This window comes from Sturnus vulgaris, chromosome 2, assembly GCF_052056855.1.
Source record: "Sturnus vulgaris isolate bStuVul1 chromosome 2, bStuVul1.hap1, whole genome shotgun sequence".
NCBI classification, from domain to species: Eukaryota; Metazoa; Chordata; class Aves; order Passeriformes; family Sturnidae; genus Sturnus; species Sturnus vulgaris.
The window spans coordinates 70,701,865-70,724,303 of record NC_142244.1 but is presented as its reverse complement, the minus strand read 5'-3'; the positions used below and the strand labels follow the sequence as shown (position 1 = coordinate 70,724,303).

General features: G+C 42.8%; 2 protein-coding genes across 6 annotated transcripts in view; one reads left to right on the top strand and one right to left on the bottom strand.

Moving 5' to 3' along the window:
- The first annotated feature begins 5,093 nt into the window (after window positions 1-5,093).
- Window positions 5,094-10,604, top strand: LOC106849994 (glutamine amidotransferase-like class 1 domain-containing protein 3, mitochondrial). Its single transcript, XM_014870978.2, has 4 exons — window positions 5,094-5,370; window positions 7,206-7,377; window positions 9,207-9,411; window positions 10,316-10,604. Exons 1-4 carry the CDS (start codon window positions 5,263-5,265, stop codon window positions 10,506-10,508), a joined length of 678 nt encoding a protein of 225 aa, XP_014726464.2. The 5' UTR covers window positions 5,094-5,262; the 3' UTR covers window positions 10,509-10,604.
- Window positions 10,605-10,772: 168 nt separating this feature from the next.
- Window positions 10,773-22,439, bottom strand: part of ACOD1 (aconitate decarboxylase 1) — a 31,214-nt gene continuing 19,547 nt past the window's right edge. For 4 of the 5 annotated variants that reach the window (XM_088159775.1, XM_088159774.1, XM_088159773.1 and 1 more), the window contains exons 3-6: window positions 16,991-17,152; window positions 15,849-15,938; window positions 13,650-13,855; window positions 10,773-13,093 (exon numbers count right to left, since the gene is read on the bottom strand). In XM_088159775.1, coding sequence (XP_088015901.1) covers window positions 12,139-13,093; window positions 13,650-13,855; window positions 15,849-15,938; window positions 16,991-17,068 — 1,329 coding nt within the window. In that variant the 5' untranslated portion in view covers window positions 17,069-17,152 and the 3' untranslated portion in view covers window positions 10,773-12,138. Of the gene's footprint in view, window positions 13,094-13,649; window positions 13,856-15,848; window positions 15,939-16,990; window positions 17,153-18,550; window positions 18,780-22,439 lie in introns of those variants that run through there. The other variant, XM_014870975.2, reaches the window with a different exon arrangement.

The following is a 22,439-nucleotide window of genomic DNA, read 5'->3' as shown; positions in this document are numbered from 1 at the left end:
CCTAGGATGATGACAATGAGGCCTCACCAAACGGCAGAGAGAGAGGCTTTTGCTGTGATAAACCCTGTAACCCTGAGCCTCTTCAGACTGCCCAGAAGTCTTGTCTCAAACTTCTCAGGGCTTCAAGCTAAGTTTGTGTATCCATCACCCATTTCAGAACACTTCTTCAAATCGTAACACTTTACATTACAGGAATCACATAGCAGTTTATTCTCTCATCTTTATGATAATGGTGAGAACTATCTTGGAGATGAACTAAGAGAAACTGTGAAGACAGGTTTGCCAGCAGCATCCCTGCAGAAAACAGCTATTTCCAGCTCTGTAGAGTTCAAAACTGGCTATGCTTGTGACAGAGTCCAGGAAGCTAAGTTTAATAGTTGGCATCCAGAGTGAAAACACTGGTGTATGCTAGTCACTGGGTAAATAATAACTGTGCTGTGTACATTTTAGTGTCAGGAGCCAGAAAAATATCCCTGCTCATTTCATGTGAGCCCCTAAAGAACAACCAGTTCTCTAGTCAGCACTATGCTAGGCTATATATTCAAACAAAATTGCAGGTGGAAAACCCTGCATCCTTCATAAAAATGCAGGATAGGCTGCTGAACATCAGTTTCAGTAATGCCGGTGGTACTAAAGATGTTCAGAATACCTTAAAACCTTTAATTTCAACAACATTTGTTTATCTGACTTCCCTGCTGTCTGATTCTATAGTGTTTATTTTTAAAATCCATGGCATTCAGCACTATACATTAATGCATGCTTACAAAACCAATACATACTAATATTTCCATATCTCATTTTTTATCTCATGCATGTTAATTGTGTCTGATTTATAAAATCTCTGTGTTTATTTGTTAGAAAATAAAGTGTGTCAGTAATCACGCGTGTTTCATAGCTTGAGTGTAGTACAATATACCAGCTCTTTTATCTATTCAAAAAGATATGTGTTTGTTTGGAATATAGCCGTAATTCCTAGTGCTTGAGATTTGGATGTGTAACTCTGGAAGTGCTTTATGAAATGAAGGAAGGCTAATTTATCCCTTCTTTAAAACCAAGATGCAAGCAAGTGGAATGGCATAATAAAGGTGCCATAACTGCTCACTAGCCAAACTAGAAATGCAGTATGAACAGGTTCTTAGTCTTGGCTCAGCATATGTTTGTAGTGTGGATTATTAAATCTCCACTATGTAGATGCTGAAGGGGTTGATTTTTTTTTTAATAGCATTTTTGTATCTCACCTCATTACATCCCACAGGAAACATTTGCAGCAAGGTACCTTTTTTGGTTTTTTTCTCATGCAACCTAAGTTACGTTGTGAACATAAAAAATAAACCACTAATACATTAATGAATAAATAAACTTGAGCTAAAAAGACATTGTCTAGTTTATTATGCAGAAACATGTCAAATTCCCCATTATAAACCAACAGAGCTGATCTGGATTTGTCCAGTAACAGACTCTGAGGAAATACTGAGACTGGCTACAAAGATCAACTTCTAGACCTGACAGGATTCTTATTTCTCAGAGTATTTTCTTTCTTGATTAGTGAAAACATTTTCCTGAAACAAAGACTCTTGATGGTTTCCCATTATAAACCAGTACCTTCTCCATCTTTACCCTTGACATGAACAGGATGGAAGGGACTGAGAGAAAAGGGAAAACAAATCCTGCTGCTTCAGTCAGAAGTCGTGGATTTGAACAGGTAGTTTGGATTTGAACATGTACTTGAGTCATCACACTGTAAGTGACAGCAAACAGGCTGTTGCACCTGAAATAAGAGCCTCTGTCTCACAAAAACGGGCTGCTCTGGATGGTGCTTAAACCACAGCTGCACATCTCCCAGCCCATGCATATATTGGCAATGTGCCATTCGGTAGGAAAGTCAGTTATATATATGGGTCACAGCAGACAAAGCTACACATCTGGCAGCTTTAACTGGTCACAGGGGTTTTTTTCCCTACTCACATTGGCATATGTTAGCTATTGAGTCAGCTGGATGCATACTGAGAAATACAAACATTACCTGAAGTCATGCTGAAACTGCTCTGAAAGACAGGAGTTCATCAGTCAGAGAGACAGTATCTGCCTTTAAGGGGTAAGAAAGGAATTTTAAGAAAAAGAGCCAGAAACAGGGCTCCTATGCACCTACACTTTGCTACACAGCCTGAGATGCCACCTGAACTGTGAGTTGGGCTGGAAGAAAGCCATGTCTTTTTCTACAGGAGCGGGGAATGACTGGGCTTTGTCAGATACTGCTAAGAGCTCCCCTCAGGACCTCCTTGACCCTGACAGCTAGGATGACAGCTGTGCTCAGGACCGATGTGCAGTTGAGTAAACAGTTGGGATTGCAGGGCAGCTCCTCCTTTGTCTGCCAGCTCAGGGGGCAGGTGATGGAAATTATTTGTTTCCAAGCTGGAATTCTAAGGGGAGTCTGCTGAAGCCTAAGAGATAGGATGAGGGTTGGGATAAGGACGCAGAGGAAGTTCATCATGAGTTTTAAACTGAGATGAACCCTCTGGGATTTGCTGCAGGGTAGAGATAAGTGAATTGATGAGTCAGCTGGGTGCCTGTGAAATACAAAGAGCTGTCCAAGTCAAATTTAATCTAACAGCTGTTGTCAGGCAACTAAGGCGCTTCAAAGCAGGATTTCCATTAGAGAAAACATCTTTTTCAAATCCTGGGCAGCAGGAAAAAGGCTGGCGTCTAGGAGAGAGCTGCAATTGAACCTCTTGAAGTCTGGAGGGGACAGTACCTGCTCTCTTCCCTTCAGGGTGTGCAGCTGGTTGCTCAAGGTCTGATAAAAACTTGTGAGGAAAGTCAGAAACTGCTTCTGCTCTGCTGAGACACCTCAGAAGGGGCTCCGCACTCCTTTCCTGGCAAGCTGCTTTTCAGCCAAAGCTCCTGCCTCTCACCTGAGCTACACTCCAGCCATACCTGAACCCACCTGTGTACCCTATACAGTGCAGACCAAATTCATGCATTGGTCATTCCAGCATAACCTCGCATTTGCCTCATCACCATGGATTTTTCTAGTGATCAGACTCTTGGTGGAACCTCACTGCTATTCAGTTTCTGAAAGGGAACAGGCACATAATAGTGGCTGGATCCAGCAGCAGCCCCAGATACAGCAGGGTAGAGGCTGGGATTACACTACTGGTGCCAAGGTCAATTCACAGGATATGCAGGAAGAGGGACCCATACACCAGGACAACAGGAAACAGGACACACCTGCAGCACAGCTCAGGTGATGTCTGGACGCCCAGGCCTAAGTGCCCATGGATTTGTGGCTGGAGGGCATATGGGTGGAGGCCAAGGCAGAGGCTGGCCAGGGTAATTATAAGGCTACTAATGCACTGAGGGCCTTGGCCACGGCTTCTTCTCCCATCAAGGTGTGACCTCTCATCTTGCAAACATCTGGCTTCAGAGCTGTGCTCCTTGTGAAGTGCTCTTGCTTTTGTGGGTCCAGCATGGAGAACACTCCTCTTAGGGCTACTTTGGGGTGACAGAGAGCTAGAGCGAGGACATGGCATAAGCTGGGATGAAAACATTGGCCTAAGACACAGAGGACCATGACAAGGTCACACAGGGCAGGGAATGGCATGAGAAAGTTGGAGCTGGAGCATGTAACAGAGCTGGCACAGAGAGAACCCGAAGTGGGATAGGACTATCATATCCTGATCAAGTCTAATATCCATCCAGGAAAAAGGACCACCTATAATGAGAATCTGAGGTCTACCTAAGAGACGGCCAGAAACAAACTGGAGATGAGGTTACTGACAATTCAGGTCCAGGATCTATCCAGAAAGACTAGCCAGTAAATCAGGTCAGAAAGTAACAGGGAATTGCAGTTCTGAAGATGCTCCCTTCCCTAGCTCTAACATTAACCCTGGCCCTACCACACAGCAGAATTTGGGACTACACTCCTTTCTCCAAACATGCATTGAGTTTAAACTCCTTCCAGGCAGAAGATTTCTCCTAGCTCTCAAGCATAAAGATGATTCCAGTGGGACTCCAGCTTTGCAGACTCTCAGTGGAGCTATGCTGTAGTCCTGCTCAATCCTAAGAGGCAGAATGTGGTGCAGACTGAAGCCCTACACCCGTTTGGAGTAAACATTGCTCAGGAGACAGGAGTCTGCCCTTCAGCAGGGAATTCCCCTATCCTGGCCCTGTCCTGTTCCAGAACTCCCTGTCCATTATGCCACAGACTCCCAACGAATCAGTATTCAACTGAATGCATTTTGCTACAGGAAAAGGCTCTGCTTTCAAATGTCGTTTTTGTTCTGCCCAGTCTACTCACTCTCATATCCTCTGCAGAAAATCCATACTCCAAATTTTTGGAAGGCACTCTAGTTTTTCTACAAGATCCAGCTTTTCAGTCCTCTGGTCTAGTAGAAGAGTAAGTTTTCATTATTAAACACAAGCTTCTTCTTATTATAAGAGAGGCAACTCATAAAAAACGAAGGACCAAGAGCTGAGAGATCTTACTAAAATTCAGTTGATTCCTGGTGTGGCATTTGTGTGCACAGTCCCAAGGAGGAGATATTCTTTCCCTTTTGGGAAAAGCAATTCCCTAAGGGACTAAGCTGAGAGTGGGTCAAGGAAGAAAAGTTGGTTTGCTAAAATGCCTCTGTTTTTCCTGATAAAGTGAAGCAGCTCCTTAGAACCTGGCATGAGATTAAGGGAGAAAAAAGGACTAGGTAGGGCTGATGAGCGAAGCGTCACTGAAACAAACAGCATCAGGACCCCGCAGTGCCGCAGGCCTCTTACCAAATTCCACTTTTTGTTTTCAAAGCAATTTGGAAGCCGATGTTCATCACACAATTACAGCCCTACGCACAAAACAAACCCAGCAAACAAAACCCACCTCAGAGACCCACCCTGAGGCTCTGCGAGCCGCGGCCACGTTGTGACAAGCGCCCGTTCTGCAGCGCACCGAGGGGACGGAGGGAGGGAGGGAAGGTCACCGTGCGGCACCCGCCCGCCACAGCCCCACCACGGGCCGCCGCCCAGGCCGGGCCTGAGGCCGAAAGTACGCTTGAGCTGTTTTGTTTAAAACTAGAGACACACGTAATTTGCTTCCCAGATTTTCTTATTTATTCCCCGCCATCCCGTACGGCTGCGGCAGATGGAGCCAGCGGCGGGGCCTGGCGGCGCAGGCGCGGCAGGACAAGGAGCGGAAGGAGGAGCAGGAGCAGGGAAGGGGCTGGCGGGCCCGGGCTCGCCGTCTGGCGTAGCTGTTCCTGGGCCTGAGGGGCGGCGGCCATGGGCAAGCGGGTGGCGCTGGTGCTCGCCGGCTGTGGCGTCTTCGATGGCAGCGAGATTCACGAGGCGTCGGCGGCGCTGGTGCACCTGAGCCGCGGCGGCGCGGAGGTAGCGGGGGCCGGCGGGGTGTGGGGGTGTGTATATGTATGTATGTATATATATATATATGCCTATGTGTGTGTCTGTGTGTGTGCGGCCCGGCGTGCGGTGCGCCACACAGCAGCCGGGAGTCCCCCTCTCTGTGGGACCGGAGCCCCTCCCGGCTTGCGGTGCTCCCTGCGCCGGCCCTGCGCCCTACAAAGCCTCTTCAGCCATAACCTCCCTCTTCATGTTGCCCCTTCCCCTGTTTTATTCATCCCCGCCCATAGATCCCCGCCCTGCTCCCTGACTGGAGTAGAGGTCGCACAGGCAGCTGGACACGCGACTGAAAAGGGGTCATTTTTATTACAACTAAATTATTATACTAAAAGGCATGCCTGCAGGTCAAGGAGACCCGTGCTCAGGTGAAGACTGTTCCCCTGAGCATGTGTAGAAGTTAACTGGAGTTACAAAACTTACATAAAAATGACTAGGCAATCCTAATAGAGGGGCTGCACTTGGAGAGTTGCTCTGAATTTCTGTGTATAGACAATGCCAGAAAAAGTCCAATGGCTGTGCTCGATTTGTGGAATACCACTGAACACCGAGGCTTGCGCGACTCTGAAATAAATAACTGATGTCTCTCTTGAGAGTGTAATTATTTGCTTGTCACACACCAGGTAATGAATCCAATTTTGTGGGAAACAGTGCCAGACTCAGTGGTGCCCAGTGACAGGACGAGGAGCAATAGTCATAAACTAAACCATAAGGAGTTTTGTCTCAACATGAGGTACATGTACCCTCTTTACATTGAGGGTAGCAGAGCATGAGAACAGGCTGCCCAGGGAGGTCATGGAGTCTCTGTGGAGATGTCCAAAACCCACCTGGATGCATTCTTATGTACCCCGTTCCAGGTAACCCAGCCTTGGACTGGGTGATCTCCAAAAGTCCCTTCCAGCCCTAACAATTCTGTGATCCTGTGAACCTGGGGGCAAGGAGAAGCTGGAGACCTGTCCCTTTTCCTCTGGCCACAGGGAGCTGATTATGGATTAAAATTCTTTATCTTCCTTCTGATGGCTTTTGCCACCCTCACTGGGGTTCACCTGCCTGTTTTCTGCTCTCTGTTTCTGGGCTCTCTGATAAACTGGGACTTGTCAGAGAAACCTGGGCCAGAACGTAGTGGTGTGCTTTGGTCTCATCTGTGGCTTCAGATGGCAGAAGCTGGTCACTGTCTGTGTGTAGCCACATTCATCTCTGAGAAGTTTGCAAAGGAAGCTTCAAAACTGACAGAAAAACAACCCCTGTGGTACACCTGTCACAAAGCTTTTTATTCTGATGTTCTCCCTTTGTGTCCTACCAAAATTGGTTCTCCTGTGTTTGGTTCTTCCTTTCTGTTGCTGGTGTTTTAGGACAGCTAGTAACTCTAATATTTGCTCTAGAAATGCTTGTACAATTTGCATATTTAACTTTTTCATGTCAAACTTTTTTAGCACTTTCATTCCGTAACAGTTAAGAGCAACCTTTCTTCAAAGTCAGCTGTATGTCCAGCTGGGCTGCTGTGTAAATTGTGGTGTCCTGTTTGTCCTTGGGCTTATCTGCTGTTCTAAAATCAGTAAGCTTAATGTTGGTATAAGAATATTCTCCCGTCAAAATGCTGCAGGAACAGGATGGGAAAAATGACTGTGTATGCCCATCATAATATATCATATGTTGCTTTAGATATTTAACGTGCTAGATTCATCCTGTGGAATTTGCTTAACTTAGATAAGAGGCTTCAGAGACAAAACCTGTTTTCATTAAGTATTCTTCATTGTGACAAATGAGTTTTATTTACATTCACAAAATTGCTTCATCTCTCTTCCTAGGTGAAGATATTTGCCCCTAATATTGAGCAAAGAGATGTAGTCAATCACCTGAAAGGAAGTCCAGCAGAAGAGAAGAGAAATGTGTTAGTTGAAAGCGCCAGGTTGGCAAGGGGAAACATTCAGGATTTGGCTGAACTGAAAGCTAGTGAATTTGATGCTGTCATTTTCCCTGGTAGGTATCATAAAATCAGAGAATATTCTGTGTTGGAAAGCCCACAAGGATCATTGAGTCCAGCTCTTAAGTGAATGGCCCACACGGGGGTTGAGCCCACAACCTTGGTGTTATTAGCACCGCGCTCTGACCCAGCTGAGCTCACCTTTCAAAAGAAAATTATTTGTGATTTTTTAAACTTAATGTATTTCTTGATTCATAGTTCACTAAGATAAAATGTTAGAGTGTTCTTTCGGTATTTAGTTATGCATCCCACCATTCCTTCTTACTAAAGGTTGTGAAAACTTCACTACTATGTGTGGACAAGAACCCTGACCAGAGTGCAAAAATTGGGCAGAACTCAATTACATGGCAATGCCTTAATTTCAGGGCCTCTGAAAATGTTGGCAGAATAGCAGGCTGCTGAATAGATTATGGTCCATGTCAGATGGGAGTACATTCTGTTTTAATTATGTATCCACTCAGCTGCTGATCAAGTTGTACAAAACGTGTTTATGGATATTTTTTTATTTAGAGACCACAAAATTGCGTTCCAGATGGAGGTAATTGTAATCACTTTTAGAAATTAAGAAGCTGGAGCATCACGAGGAAATCATGACTAGCTGAAGATCTCTTTCAAGAATATTCATAGTACTGTGTAAATACTGCCTTCATGATTGGGCCTAAGTGTTAATTTTGAAGTTTTCACACTGTTGTAAGGCCAGCAGAGGGAGTGTGTGTATAACACAGAGAACAGTTTTGCCTGCACTGTGCGTGGTTGATATCAGGGCTGATCAGGAGGGAGTAGAGGCTCACAGATGTTCTCCTCGTTAATTTCATGCTGTTAAAACGCTGGCTCAGGGGGTTAGTGTAATAACTGTTAGAGGGAAATAAACCCTATTAAGTTCGAAAATTAAAATCTTACCTCAGAGATTTCAGATAACACTTGAAAGTGAGCAGACCGGGAAAGGAAAAATATTAAAAATGCAAAGCTTCTTGATGTTGTCTGTTGAAGCACTTATGGAAATTTCCTTATTCATATTGGAGAAAAGTTGATGCCATGCACATTCCATGTGGAATAACCTTACTTTGATTATTCTGATGGTTATAAATCCAGCAGACAAAGGAACTGTAAAATACAATCTGCTTATACAATTAAATGAAGTTTAAATGCACCTAAAGGATTGTTAAAACAAAGTTATAGAAAGACAAACCGGAACTATTTTAATAGGAAATTATGTTATCATTTAAAAGTTTTTTTGGTCCCAGAATACCATGTTATAATGTCTGTTTTATGTAAAATCCTCAGTGTTTTTTTTATTGTGTTAGTCATTTTTTTTTAAAGTTGAAAAGTAGTTCTAGAGAAGAAGAAAAGCTCTTCTGTAATTGCTTAAGCTTCAAAGTAAAACTTGAGAGTTCATTCCTATAGATGGTCAAATCACTGTTTGTATTCCTCCCATGAATTCCATACTTGTCCTTTTAGCTAGTATTTGTCTTCTGATCCCTCTTCCTTATTGAGAAGATGGTGTAGCTGTTTTAGAGACTAGCAAACGAATGGGAGGTTTCCTGTTTGTCTATTTGTTACTTTTTGAAACAAGGTTAAGCTTTCTGGCCTATATATATATATATAACCTATGTGGTATAAAAAGTACGCAGTTAAACTTTTAACATTGTAAATCCATGTTTCCAGGTAGCAGTGACATTGTAAGGCTTTCAGTACATTTACTGTAGAGTCTCAGGGATACCAAGATTATGTTGTAAAAAAGAGCTTCTGTTTGGTATCAAATTTAATAGCTTTTAGCCGTTCTTATATTTGAGCTTTTTGGTTTTGGTTTGGTTTTTTTTTTAAGGTGGTTTTGGTGTAGCAAAGAATCTGTGTTCCTGGGCTGTAGATGGCAAGAACTGTACTGTCAATGAGCACGTGAACTCCACACTCCAAGCCTTCCACAGTGCTAAAAAACCCATTGGTTTGTGCTGTATATCACCAGTTCTGGCAGCCAAAGTGTTTCCTGGTTGTGAAGTTACAGTCGGTCAAGATAAAAACATAGATGGAAGGTAAGAAGGAAATGACTGGAGATGATTTACATGGGAGTTAAGATTAGGGAATGGACAGGCTTCTGTGCAAAAGTCCCTTTGGTACCAGTAAACCTGGGGAAACTTAGTTACTTTTTAGAAAAAATTAGTGACAGTTTTCACTAGAATAATAGTAGCAGGCACAGAACTCTCAGGGCAGACAGAGTGAATCCATGAGGTCAGGTGACTTGTGATGCTACAACCAGATGTACACTGATCGGAGTTACCATATAATTGTTTAGCTTGGAAAAGTCCTCTAGGATGGTTGAGTCCAGCTGTTAACTCAGGGATTTTTAATAAAGTTTTTCTGGTGGTAGTGGTTTGAGGCCACTTTAGGGGGAGGGAGATGAGAACAGGGCCTGGCAGAAACCAGTACTGCTTCAAGAACTGTCAACCCCCAATAAAACTTGTGAATTGAATTTATCAGCAGCCACTGTGAGGGATTCTGTTCAAAGCAGATTGCATCTGTTTCCTACTTATCAGAAGGGCAAAAAAATATCAAAATCTCTACAGATCTCAGAGGAACACCTTACATGAAGGTGTTGGAAAACGTTGCAAGTTCAGTTGGCTTCTCTCAAGCTTTTAAAGATCAGTTAAGGCTGCACTTGATATCACCTTCCAAACTTACGGAAATATTGTTAAAAACCATTGTACTTTCTGACATATTGTGGCACCACATTTCAGACCTCGTTTTCAAAAGTATTAGGTCACTTGATGTGTCCATAGGGGATAGGAGAAGCTGATAGTAGCAGCCTCTTTAACTCCCTTGTCGTTATCAGCTAAAGAGTCACGTAGATATTACTGTAATTCTCTCATTCCGTTTATGTGTCCAGAATTTTATGGCTGTATCATTGCTTTATGTTAATTAAAGCCTTTTTATTTACAGATTTCCTGATGCTGAAACGGCATCTGCTATAACACAGCTTGGATGTAAGCACATTTGCAAAAATGTAAATGAATCCCACGTGGATAAAGCCAATAAAATAGTTACTACCTGTGCTTTCATGTGCAAGGCTCCTCTGCATGAAATCTTTGATGGAATTGGAACAATGGTACAAGAAGTCCTGAAGCTTGCCTGACTAGAAGTGTACAGGCTTCTCCAAGGAAATCACTGTAGCTAAGCATAAATATTTAGCTTCCTTTGATTGAATTAATAAAATAATGCAACTGCTAAACTTCACCGTTCCTGGCTTGTTTGGTGTGGTGGGGTGTTTTTTAATGTTTAATACATCGGATGATTACTGCTGAATTTAACCTATTTATTTATCTTTTAAAATAGAAACCATATGTTGAAGGTAATGAATCCAAATGTATTCAGTCTTTAAAACACTGAATGGGCAATGGGGTTTTATCACATTTTTAATAGTTATCAGAGTTCACATTCACTGTTACCCAGCTGCAATTACAAGTGAAGTAGCTGTAAATGAGTCTGTTTACCTTCAGTATAGGTGACTAAATTCTTATTTCTAATCAGAAAGGAAAAATAAAAGATTGTGGTTTTTTGCTTTTTCCCCCCTTGCAAGTCTTTAAGCAAGTATTACTAATGGACTTCTGAAATTGTTGCAGAGCCCCTAGGTAAACCAACATCCAATACAAATGAATGCATTGCATGTGAAAAATACACAAATTTTGTGCTAATAAATGAAGTAATTTCAGATTTATTTAGTAAAATTAATTATATTTATTTTGTGATTCTTTTTTTGAGTACATTGTTTAGTACCCTGAGGAAGACAATTTTATATATCTTAGAGCACATGCTTTGATCTTACAAATGCGAACAAAGGGTTGGCAGCTTATTGTAGAAGCTCAGTCTGGCAAGGCTTTGTGCTCCTGGAGGAGCACAAAATTCCCGGCATTCATTGTCAAGGTTCAGTGTGGACACTGAGTTGTCTCACATAAGAAGTCCTCTGGTGCTCACAGGTCTGTCACTCCTGCCCAGGGTAGTGTAGCCCACACTCTGCTGGGTCTGAAGGAACCTAAACTGACATCACCTGCTCAGTGTCTCATGGAATTGGGGCAGGAATAAAACAGGAACAGAGGAGCCAACAGGTAGAACAGGGAAATAAAGCATTTATGATGAGGAGTGTGGAGCTGTCCCTCCTGCTCAGCACTCCTGTGATCAGGCTGGGCCCAGGCCTTTGCTGCCTCAGGGCAAGAGAAATGGCTGCAGTGACACCTGACACGCTGCTGTATTGAGTGCTACCCCTCCCTACGCGTGCTGTGTTTATTTTAGCACAAATGTCAATGCTCAGACCTAACAGGTGCCCGCTTCAAGGAGGTTACAGAAATAAACATATAAAGGCTTTTGTTCTGTGTACTTCTAATCGTGATGATTTTCATGGACACAGCACTTCTATATTCTTCCAGAATTTGGATTTCCTGAATGGAGTTATTTAGGAAAAGCAGAACACAGATTTTTGGCAGAAGGGCAGGGAGATTTTTGTGCCGTGTGCAAGCAGTGAGTGCTCTGCCTCTAGAGATACAAAGAGAGCTGGAGTTGGCTGTGCCAACAGAGGATCTTCTGTTCAGCCTGGCTAAGCTGGGCACATAATCACCAAATTATTTACTCTGTCAAAACCCATAATATTGGACTGAATATGGTCTTGTGTTACAGGAGTCTTATTTCAAAGCGCTTGAGTCACTAAGTATGAGTTTGTCCTGAATTTTGCATTGGCTTTGTGAAGAGCGTGTAGCTGTTGGCTGGAACATTCAAAGGAAGCACAGCTTCTCTGGAAGTGCTCTAGCTGTCTGTCCTGATAGAAATGTACTTAACACAGAACAGTCCTCCACTTTTTCCAGGTTGTGCACAGTCTCTATAATGCCTTCCACGGCTTCTGCGGGTAGGATGCTGAGTGCATTGGATTGAAACTTTTTCTCCAAGTCTTTCTTTTTCAGAGGTTTCCTCCAGTGCCCATAGAAGGTAGTGCAGCGGTCGCTGACGATGCTGCTGTCCCGAAGCGTGACACTCACTTCGCAGTAAAGGCTGTCGAAGCTGGGGGTGTTGTCAGGAGGGTGCTCCAGCTGTGTTTTGCAGAGGAGTGCTCGCAAGGCTGGCCGGTGAACATTCTCACTGGCGAAGGACTGGACTGACATGCTGCCGTCCAGCAAAGCAGAGCATGCAACAAACTGGAAGGAGTGTCGTGCTTCATGCTCTGAGGCTGGGCTGGGTCTGTTCACATATTTGACCTCAGGGACTTTGAGAATGACTTTCTCAATTTTATCAAGGGGGAACAAGTTCTCGCTGCTCTCCATAAGCTTCCTCCTAACAGAAGATGCTGCATCAGCTACCCAGTGTGTTGCAAGATGAGCAGGAAAGCTTTTGATGGCCACATCTTGCTGGTCCAAGAGCCAGGGGTAGGACTGCAAGGTTGGCAGAGTCTGTGGGCTGTAATCTGTATAAAAGGCACCCATCCCTGACTCCATGTCCAAGATCTGTTTGTTTCCTTGAAGGCCCTGTAAAGCTAAGCAAGCTGCTTCCAGTCCGTGCTTGGCAGCATTCCCAACATGCAGGGGCTTTATTTGGGTTGCTGCATTAGCCAGTGGGGCACCTGCATAGGAGGCAGCAATAGCCAAGGCATTTTTACATTCCAGCTGGTCAAGAGCTAGCAGTTTAGCACAAGCTGCTGCACTCCCCATTGTACCAACCACAGATGGTGGGTGAAACCTGAGGAAACAAAAGTATCTTCGTTACCAGATTTCAAAACTTCACCCAAATTCACTGTCTACAAAAGCTTTTCATTCATTGCCATGGAGAATGGATTGGACCATAAAGAAACATACATTCAGCATTCATATGTGAGCCTAACTGAAAGTTCTTTTCCCCAGGATAAAGTAAAACTGGAATAATACTGCTTGCAGTAAGTCCTTCCCAGAAAGCAACTGAAACATTAGTGCTGCTCATAGTTCCAAGCAAATTTATAGTCAAATATAGAGTTATATTTATTATTATTTAAATTTATATATTATAAATCTACAAAAATTCGAAGTAGAGAGATCATTGCCTCACTGTGAATTGGTCAATGCTTTAAAAAAGAAATCTGTTAGCTATAGAGTTATGAGTCAAGTGTATTTATGTGTAAGATGAGCCTTCCCTAAATTTCCAGACGAACAGTTTAGGAAATATGACTAACTGTGCCACCTGTAGTTTAACTGACATTTAATTATGTATATTAGCACTGATTAAAATCCACCTCCACTCCACTTTAAACATTTCCATGTACCTTTTTGGAATATTCCTGGCTTCTCTGGAGAAATGCAGCAATCTGCCTTGCACCTCGATTCCCACATTGAAAGCTAAGAGCAGATCAAGACCTGAGATCTTTTTCTTCTGAGGAAAGGCCTCTGAGAGTGCAATCAGTGCAGGGAGCACAGCCCCTGATGGGTGTGTGGCTGGATGCCAGGTGTCATCAAAGTCCATTGAGTGCACCTAATGGAAAGAGAAGCATTGATATCTTAGAAATAAACTCTGACTTGGCAAGGTTGCCTCAGCCAAATGAAACTACTGTAAATGGTATAAAAAAGTACCAAAGAGCTAGATCTTCCTTGGAAAGCAAAAATTTCGAATGTCTTTTAAAGACCTTTACTCCCAATATGGTTGTCTGAGAAGTGGCAATGCAGCAGAGATCTTGCCTCAAAGGGAATAATTCTAATTCAACTTGTACCAGCCTGAAACTGGTGTGACAGCAATTCCTTTTTTCTGCAGTTTTCTTTTGCTGCTTTAATTAAATTGGCATAATTAAAGCAGCTCTTCTAGGTCCACCATGTGAACAGTAAATTTTCACTTTCTCCAAAACATAATGAAATATAAACACAATTAAATTACTTCCCTGGTACTGCAACTGATGCTGCCATTAGGACTTGCACCATAAAAACGTAGCAGTTAAATATTGCTAAAAGGAATTTATATCATCAGAGCTACTTCTCTGGTGCAACCTTCCACAGGCAACAAGCAAAAGCCTGCAAATGTACAAGACCTGTCACACAGGGAACCAGAATCCCTGGAGCTGCTGGGAGTAGGCTAAAGCTACAGTTTTAATGTGGAACGAGCTACTTGGCTCAAGAGAGTATCCCAAGTGGTGCCTTCTCTTTCCCATGCCCAGAGCCCAGCTGCTCAGGAAGATTTTAGGTATTCCCAGCATGGCATATGGCTGCTGATCTGGCAGCACATGGCCCCCAGCAGTGCAGTCAGTGTCTGTAATGTACTGCTTATCAGACACATTCCTTCCTCATGCAAAGTTTTGAGAACCCCCAAAGACCTGAGAGCATCAGGGACAGCATTTTTTGAATATAGCATAGTAATACCTCAAAAACTGAACTTTCACATCTGTTCACCCGTGTCTTAACTTCAGAGCAAACTGGGAAGGAAGGTGGTCAGGCTCCCCAGCAGTCTGGGTTTGCCCTGTAATACTGTGATTATAGGTTTTTTGGGGACTGTTTCTAAGCAGATAGAAGAAAATACAGTGTCTGCCTTGAAAAATTTCGATGCCATCTGGGAAGATGCCCTGCAGTGAAGGATAAGAAAAGTTGTGGCCAATACCCTGTAAGCTGTGTTTCTGGTGTCTTCAGTAAGTGCTTAAATTGACGTGTGACCAAGACGTAAACTGAACTGAACTGATCATATATATGCTAAGAGCCAGATCTGAATATCGTAAGGGCTGTTTGGACCTGAGCAGTACCAGATCTCATTTCCAAGGTAATTTTCTCTACATTGGAAATGAGCTGTTAAATTGGACCTCTGATATTGTTGTCACACTAATTTAAATAGGCTTAATATTACTATTTCCTTGGTTGGTCACCTTCTCTGGTTTTGCATAATTGCCAAATTTGTCTACCCCACCTCTTGTGCATCTTTCAATTTCAAACAGTTTCAGCCTCAATCTTAATTTAGACAAATGTCTGAGGAGTCAGTTATTGCTTTAATGATAAACTGTGTGTCCAAAATATATCACTGGCTTTTGGAAGCTGTGTGTAGCTGAAGATTAAGTTGCCTTGTGATATTATATGTGTATGTATCTCTATGTGCATCTGTGTTTTCCTGTAACTGTACTTTGCCAGTTGGCATGAAATTCAGATCCCAGTGAAATGAGTTAGAGCTAGAGGGTGCCTTTTTAAGCAGCCAAAGCAAGGTTGTGGCCCTGCTACAAGATGACCAGGTTGTAAGCTTTAGAGTTCTGACATTTGACAACAGCCCCAGGTCCCACATTAAATGTACCCTGGGATGCTGTTGAGTTGGGTCATACATATATTATACCTTAAATTCAATCTCACTGGATGGAAGTTGAAGCACATTAGGAGAATAGTCTAGGAAAGTATTGCAGAATTTCAGAATAAGCTAAGATTTTTGAAACATTCTGCTCTCTATAGAGCAAGAATGGCACCAATTTTTATGATTTCAGAACAAATAAAAGAGGATCCCTTACAGCCACTCCATTCACAAAAGCTGCATACAGAGGAGGCAGTCGGAAATCCAAGTAGCCCCAGATGGTACTGGATAAATCTGAGCTGTAGATCTGAAACAAATTGACATAGATTAATTCAAAGTCCTCAACCGAAGGATAAATGCACATTGTAACTTTGATGTAACTGAGAGCAGACCATGTCCTCTCAGGACCTAACTGCTCCCTTTTATCAGAAAAATATCGTTCTTTCAGGAAGTCTGAAAAGAAAGTCAGTTTCTTGTTGGCTTATGTCCTATTCCACCCAAACAGAGCTCGGGGGTGACCAACACCACCCACCTGGACACTCAGTACCTTCACAGAACCTCTGACCACTGATGTCCCTTCTCACCACCCATTGACAGAATCACAGAATCAGCTGGGTTGGAAAAAAACTCTGAGATCATCAACTCCAACCTAAATGATGACAGGACTGTCATCATCTTGTTGGGGAAGATGTCTCATTAAAGGGTTTTGCTTTCCATATTTCAGTGAGACCCTGATAGATGGCCTCCTGATGCTGCAAACTGAATAAAAGTGCATAAACTACCCTGGCCTTGGAAAGAAGAATTCTCTGTGGGAAGAGACGAATTGGCACACAGAACTCTGGAGCACAAGTCCACCCAGACAAGTCTGAATGATAAAACAGTGGGCTGAACTCCTTGCTGATGCACTCCTGTTTGGGAAGGCTTCTTTTCAGGGTCAATTACTCTGCTAGTTTGAGGAGAGCAAGACTAGAGGAGAAGGATGGCTAATGCACCTCAGACAACAATTATGTTTTATGGACTGCAAGTAACCCACTGCTTATTCCCCAGCTCTTTAACAATTCCTTGATTTGAAAGGCTGATGTTTTTAATAAAATATCATAGGTGAAAGGAAGGAAGGGGCTCTTAATTGACTGTGTTTATAGAGAGGGATCTTAGCATACAGACATACACAGACTTTTGCCCATCCAGAGTGAAAAATAATTTGACCACTGAAGTCACTGTTTCCAGTGAGAAGAACACAATTTCTTTCCAACCACAAAAGAATTTAATCATGGCAAAATTTCCTTTTCATAGCCGAAGATTTCCCTTGCTTTCTTAGAGCTAAACCTTAGGGTGTGCTATAAATGCCAGACAGCTTACCTTGCTGTACTGTGCCACTTTGTGGCAGACCTCGGTGCTGGTACCCAGAAGCCCCACTCCAAGAGTATCCAGAATCATTCGCTTGCTTCTCTGTATTACTTGATCTGTCAACTGATTTGCATTCAAACCATGAATCACCTTGGCAAAATTTCCCGTAACTGTCTGGGAAGGGAAAAAATAGAGGAAAAGAAGAAGTAGATATTTCTATACTTAAAGTAAACACTATTTTCTTTTCTCTCTTTTTTTTTTCTTTCCTCTTTTTTTTTTTCCTTTCCGTTTTGGGCTACTGTCTATCACACTGGCCATTTGTTTCCCTGCTTACATGAATTACATCAGCCAAAACAAGGTTAGAATTCTTCCTCTTTTTATTCCCAGAAATGTCACTGTGTTGTTTATATTTTATTTATGTTTTCATCATTATCCTTTTCTGTTCTGTATTTCTTCTGCTTTTTCCCTGAGTTCTTGAGAGTATGCACTGCAGGTGCTATAATTATGCAAGATTATCTCTATCATCTCTATCTCATCCCCATCTCATCTCCATCTCTAATGACTATTCACACACACACACACACACACATCCCAAATAGAAGTAAAAACATCTGTCTTTACCATGGCACCTACTTGCTGGTATTGAAATCAGTGGGAGAGTAGCATTTCATGCCAGTGCACCCACTACCACACAAGAAGGCAAGATTTCATCTCCCTGACTGGTAACCTTACTATCCCAAATCTTGCTGAGCTTGGAGCTCAGTAGGAGGCAGGAGTTGGCAGCCCTAGCTTGCATATATTGCTCATAGCTCCCAGCTCCCATTGAATTCACTCTCAGCTGGAGGTCCAGCTTTTCTCCAAGACAAGGTCTTGCCTCTTTGAAAAGCAATGGCTCCTTGTTCCTGGATCCTGCTGATCTGGGAATTATACATATTTATTTCCCTCTCCTACTGGGCAATGACCCATTATGCAAATTCAACCTGCTTCTTGGCTGTGAGATGCTGTTAGTATCTGTATTAGAAAATAATCTAAAACTTCTCGTCCTGGACCATTAGAAATGTCCCACTGTAGAGGTACACAGCATTTACAACCAGTCTATACACACAGTTTCTTTTTTATACTGGCAGTAGTATCTTCTCTCTCTTTGGGAATTATCTCCTTATATTTCCCCTCTTCCTTCCCTTTCCTTTACTCCCCTGCACATATCCACACAGCGTGCTGGTATTTCCCTTTGACCTTCATTTTGCTGATGTAAACAAACTGTGCTGTTCTCTCCTTCACAATATGGACTCACCCCTACTATGCTCAGATATATTTTCATTGTGCTGTTCACATTGCATTCTTCTTTCTCTAGCAATGGTGACCAGAATTGTACCCATCATAACAAACAAGTTCTCATTCACACCTGTAGTGAAGCATTAAGATTATCTCAAGGAAGCAGTTACAAGCAGTTTAAAGAAGGTGAACCACATAGCCTGTGGTGTGATGGGCACCTACTGCAACATATGGAGTGAGGATACGAAAGCTTAAATAGAGAATTGCACCTTACAGTGCAAAGAAACAAGACAGTACCTTTGCCCACATCTTGTAGGGATGATGCACGTCCCAGAGAGATGCAGCAAATGAGGGGTGGCCAGTGAGCAGGGGAACTCACTCTCTCACTATTTATACGTGTCTGCCTGAGGTGGGGGAAGGAATATTAGGTCTTTCTACTCATGCATCTTGTCCTGCCCATTTCCTCTTCTGCCTGTTAATGTTCTTTTTGCTTCACTTTCAACTTTCCCCTGACTAATTGCACTATAAACCTCTGGGACACATGATAGGATTTAGCCAGTCATGTTTACATTTTGTATAAATGAATACATGTAATATTTCATTACCAGATAGAAATTGATTCATCTGGTAGCATGGAGAGCTATGTGGAACCACAGTAACCCATGGATAGCTCTACTGGTTGGGAAAGTCCAGTACCAGACTACAGGATGGCAAAGGCTGTTTTAGCTTAAACAACCTGTTGTTAATTTGTTTGGGGATTTTTTTTTTCTTCTTTTGCTATATGTCTCCTCTCTAACACATACAATTCAGGCTTGGGAAATGTGTGCCATAGGAATTTCAGACCATAAATTGGATTAAGACAGTTCTTGGCACTTAGCAGTGTTTTAATAGCATGAATCACTGTGTATAAGCAATAGATAGTGAGTGAGAAATCTCTGCCTATCCCATCAGGAAGGGAGCAGACCCCACAGGAGCACGACTACAGGCCACTGAATAATTCTGAAGTAAATAAGTAACCCTGTCTGAAATATGGGAATCACCTGGGCTAGAGGAACAAAGTATCAAATCACAGAATTGCAGCCTTGCACTTCCATGAAAAGTTCTGCCTAAAACAGTCTAGGAACCTCAGCCCTTTACTGAGAATAGCTCCAAATAATTCTAGAAAGCCTTATGTGACTCCTGAGTGCTTCCAGGTAGATAACAGCATGGGTCTAGTGGTTAAGCTAAGCATCGAATTGAGTGATTCTAACCACTACTGAAAGGTCCTGTTTCAGGCTGTGTCCTTCTCCCTCTCCTGTCCCTGGGTACATGATCCTCCTCCTCCCTGGGCCAGCCCTGATGCTGAGCACACCCATTTCTGAGCTGGTCCAGCCTGTCTCCAGAGCTAGCTCTGTGATTGTCAGCAGTCAGGCATAATGAGTTTCATTCCCTCAGAAATGCAAAATTAAATCTTGCAGCACAAGCAGAGTGAGGAGTAGGCCTAGCAGTATTCGATGAAATTTTGGGTGGGCACAGACAGGTAACATGAAAGAAGAGAGAATCAGCTGTTCCCCAGCAAGCTCTAAGCAAGACATTTACCTACTCTGCCCTGCTTTTAGCCAGTTCTTCTTTTGGATATCATCTGCTGGTGCATAACTTGATGCCAAAGATTGCACTGGGTGACAAAAGGGGCTTAAATGATAGAAGCAGTGATCAGTCAGTTCATGGATATAACCAAAGAGCCTAAGGCTTGGGATTCCTGAAAACCCAGCCCTACAAACACATATATAGTTTTGTACAGGCTAACCTTCATCACATGAAGGTTCCATTTAAACCCTTTTCCTGTCTTTCTTTTAAAAATGAGCAGCTGTGCAGCATGGCTACTAAACCTATTCCCACACATTCCTCTATGAGTATGCCACAATTTCCTCACCCATGCAGGTATAACTTGCGTCTACAGAAAATATCCCAGCACATGTCCTAGGTCCTGGGTGTGTCTTGCCAAATCATGACCCCATAGGGATAGAGAACCAGAATGTGCATCTGTGCTTCTTCCTTGACCCCTGTATTTCCACACTGAGGAAAACCTCAGAGGTAGCCTGAAGAACTACCTTTGGTGCTGATAAAATCCAGTCAACATAATGGAATTGCTCAGCTTGACAAGGTTGGTAGTGGTTAGAGAGGTTAATAGAAGTTAATGCTTTTGGGCTGAGAAAGGAAAAGATTTTGTTAACTTTCGGTTTTGTTCTTTCAGCTCATTCTTCTCTTCTGAAAATTGGAAGAAAATATTTAGATTTAGAACCGTAGGATCACAGAATGGCTGCATTTGGAATGGACCCCCAGAGACCATATGGTCCAGCCTCCAACAAGGCCACCCAGTGCAGGCTGTGTCCATTAAGGTTCTGAATATGTCTGAGGACAGAGACTCTGCAGCTCCCCATGGCAACCACAAAAATTACATATTAAATAACAGATATTCAAACCCTAAAGTCCATCCTCTTTTTCCATCACCTTTGGGATATCATTTATAACCTCATTCTGTTTCTCATTTCTTTCTCCTCCTCAAGTGAGATAGAGGTCCCACTGCCTTAATCCAATGTGAGACTCCAAAGTGAATTTGGATGGGACCCAGAACTTGTGATGTGCCTTGCAAAGTGATGTGCAGTCACATGCTGCTGGCTGATCTCAGATACATGGTCACTTCCTTTTGTGATCTTGATTGCAGGATGGACTGTCCCATGCATTGCAATAAGAACATTAGTAGTATTTATGGGCTGAGCTGAGATATTACGAGAAAGTGACTTTTTGTTAAAAAAGAACAAAGTGAAACTGTACATTTGCTTGGGAAACTAATTTCCAAACTGTGGTCTGCAGACCTGAGGCTCAGGTGTGCACTGTAGACTGTGAGGGAAAAGAAAGCAATATGATTATCACTGCAGAGGGAAGAGGCATCTATACAAAGTCCTGTACCTCCACAGCAGAATTCCTAGGGGTCTAAACAGAAGAAGGTTGAAAATCAGTGACTGAGAGTTTGGTGCAGCCTGTCCACCCTGACAAAGGGAATCTGCTGCTTTCCTCTTCTTTGACACAATATGCATGGCTCAGCAATTTGGGCAGAAAATTTGTTAACTAGCAAGTGTGGTGGAAAGACAAAACGTGTTCATCCAAATGCCATTTGCAGCATTGCACGCAGCTACAGTAATGAGCTGTGTTGATTATAGAACAAGGCTTTAGAAAAGCAGTGCCCCACAGAGTCAATTTTCTCCTGCTGACATCACATTTTTAAGCTGCTTTTTTTCCCTTCTTTTGCCTCCAGTTATTTTAGACTGAACTCTGCCCACACCTGCAAGCTGTATGTTTGCAACTGAAAGCAATTTTGGCCCTAGCCTTATAGTCCTTTTGTTCTAAGGAAATATTAAAAATTATGGCAAAACAGGGAGTCCAGGCTTCCTTTTCTCCAAGCCAGGTTTTAAGAAGTAACTTTGTTCATGGCCTGTGCTTAGATGAGAAAACAGGAGACAGGTGTCAGTGTGTTGTGTTTTCAGAGACTCTACTGTTGCTGACAGTCTGAAAACAACTTCAAGTGCAGAACTTGCTCCTTTTCCCTCTACTGAGGTGTTTTAATTACAGTGAAAAGGTGAGAATCTTAGTGAATTGTCTGGAGTAGATGGCTTAATCTAAAATCTGCTAGCAGCCCTACAGCCATAACTCTTGGGATGCTGTAATAATGCACGTGGGTGCAATTACAGTCATTACAGTCTCTGTACCTCTTTTTCCTCAAGCCTACCTTCCCATATTTACCCCAACAATGGGAACTGAGCCAGACAGCAAAAACACATAGCAAATGCAACAGGCAATGATTGCACCATGAAATGTATCATTCTGGAAATTTCTAGCCTACCGCAGTTCTCGTATTCACTTTCTTGCACAACTAGTGGCAATGGTAGTGAAATCTCTGAGAAGTTATCACCCTTGTTTGTTTTTTTTCAAAATTCTCACAGCAAAACTTGGAAGTTCCTGGCCATATTCTGGTAAAGGTTGCTACGAGTCAGTGTGTTGGTCAGTGCACTACATTACACTGCCCTTCTTGCCTTCTTAAATTAGCAGTACTATTCCTACAGACAAGACCTCAAGGTTCATTTTAACTTGTAATGTAGGTAGTGGTTGCTTTAAATGATCTGTAAGACAGAGGCACCAGCCATGACTG

Excerpts from the sequence above, each read along its gene's own strand:
- LOC106849994 (XM_014870978.2), top strand. The coding sequence starts at position 5,263 with ATGGGCAAGCGGGTGGCGCTGGTGCTCGCCGGCTGTGGCGTCTTCGAT. Across the intron at positions 5,371-7,205 it reads TGAGCCGCGGCGGCGCGGAG|GTGAAGATATTTGCCCCTAA; the intron begins GTAGCGGGGGCC and ends CTCTCTTCCTAG. Across the intron at positions 9,412-10,315 it reads GATAAAAACATAGATGGAAG|ATTTCCTGATGCTGAAACGG; the intron begins GTAAGAAGGAAA and ends TTTTATTTACAG.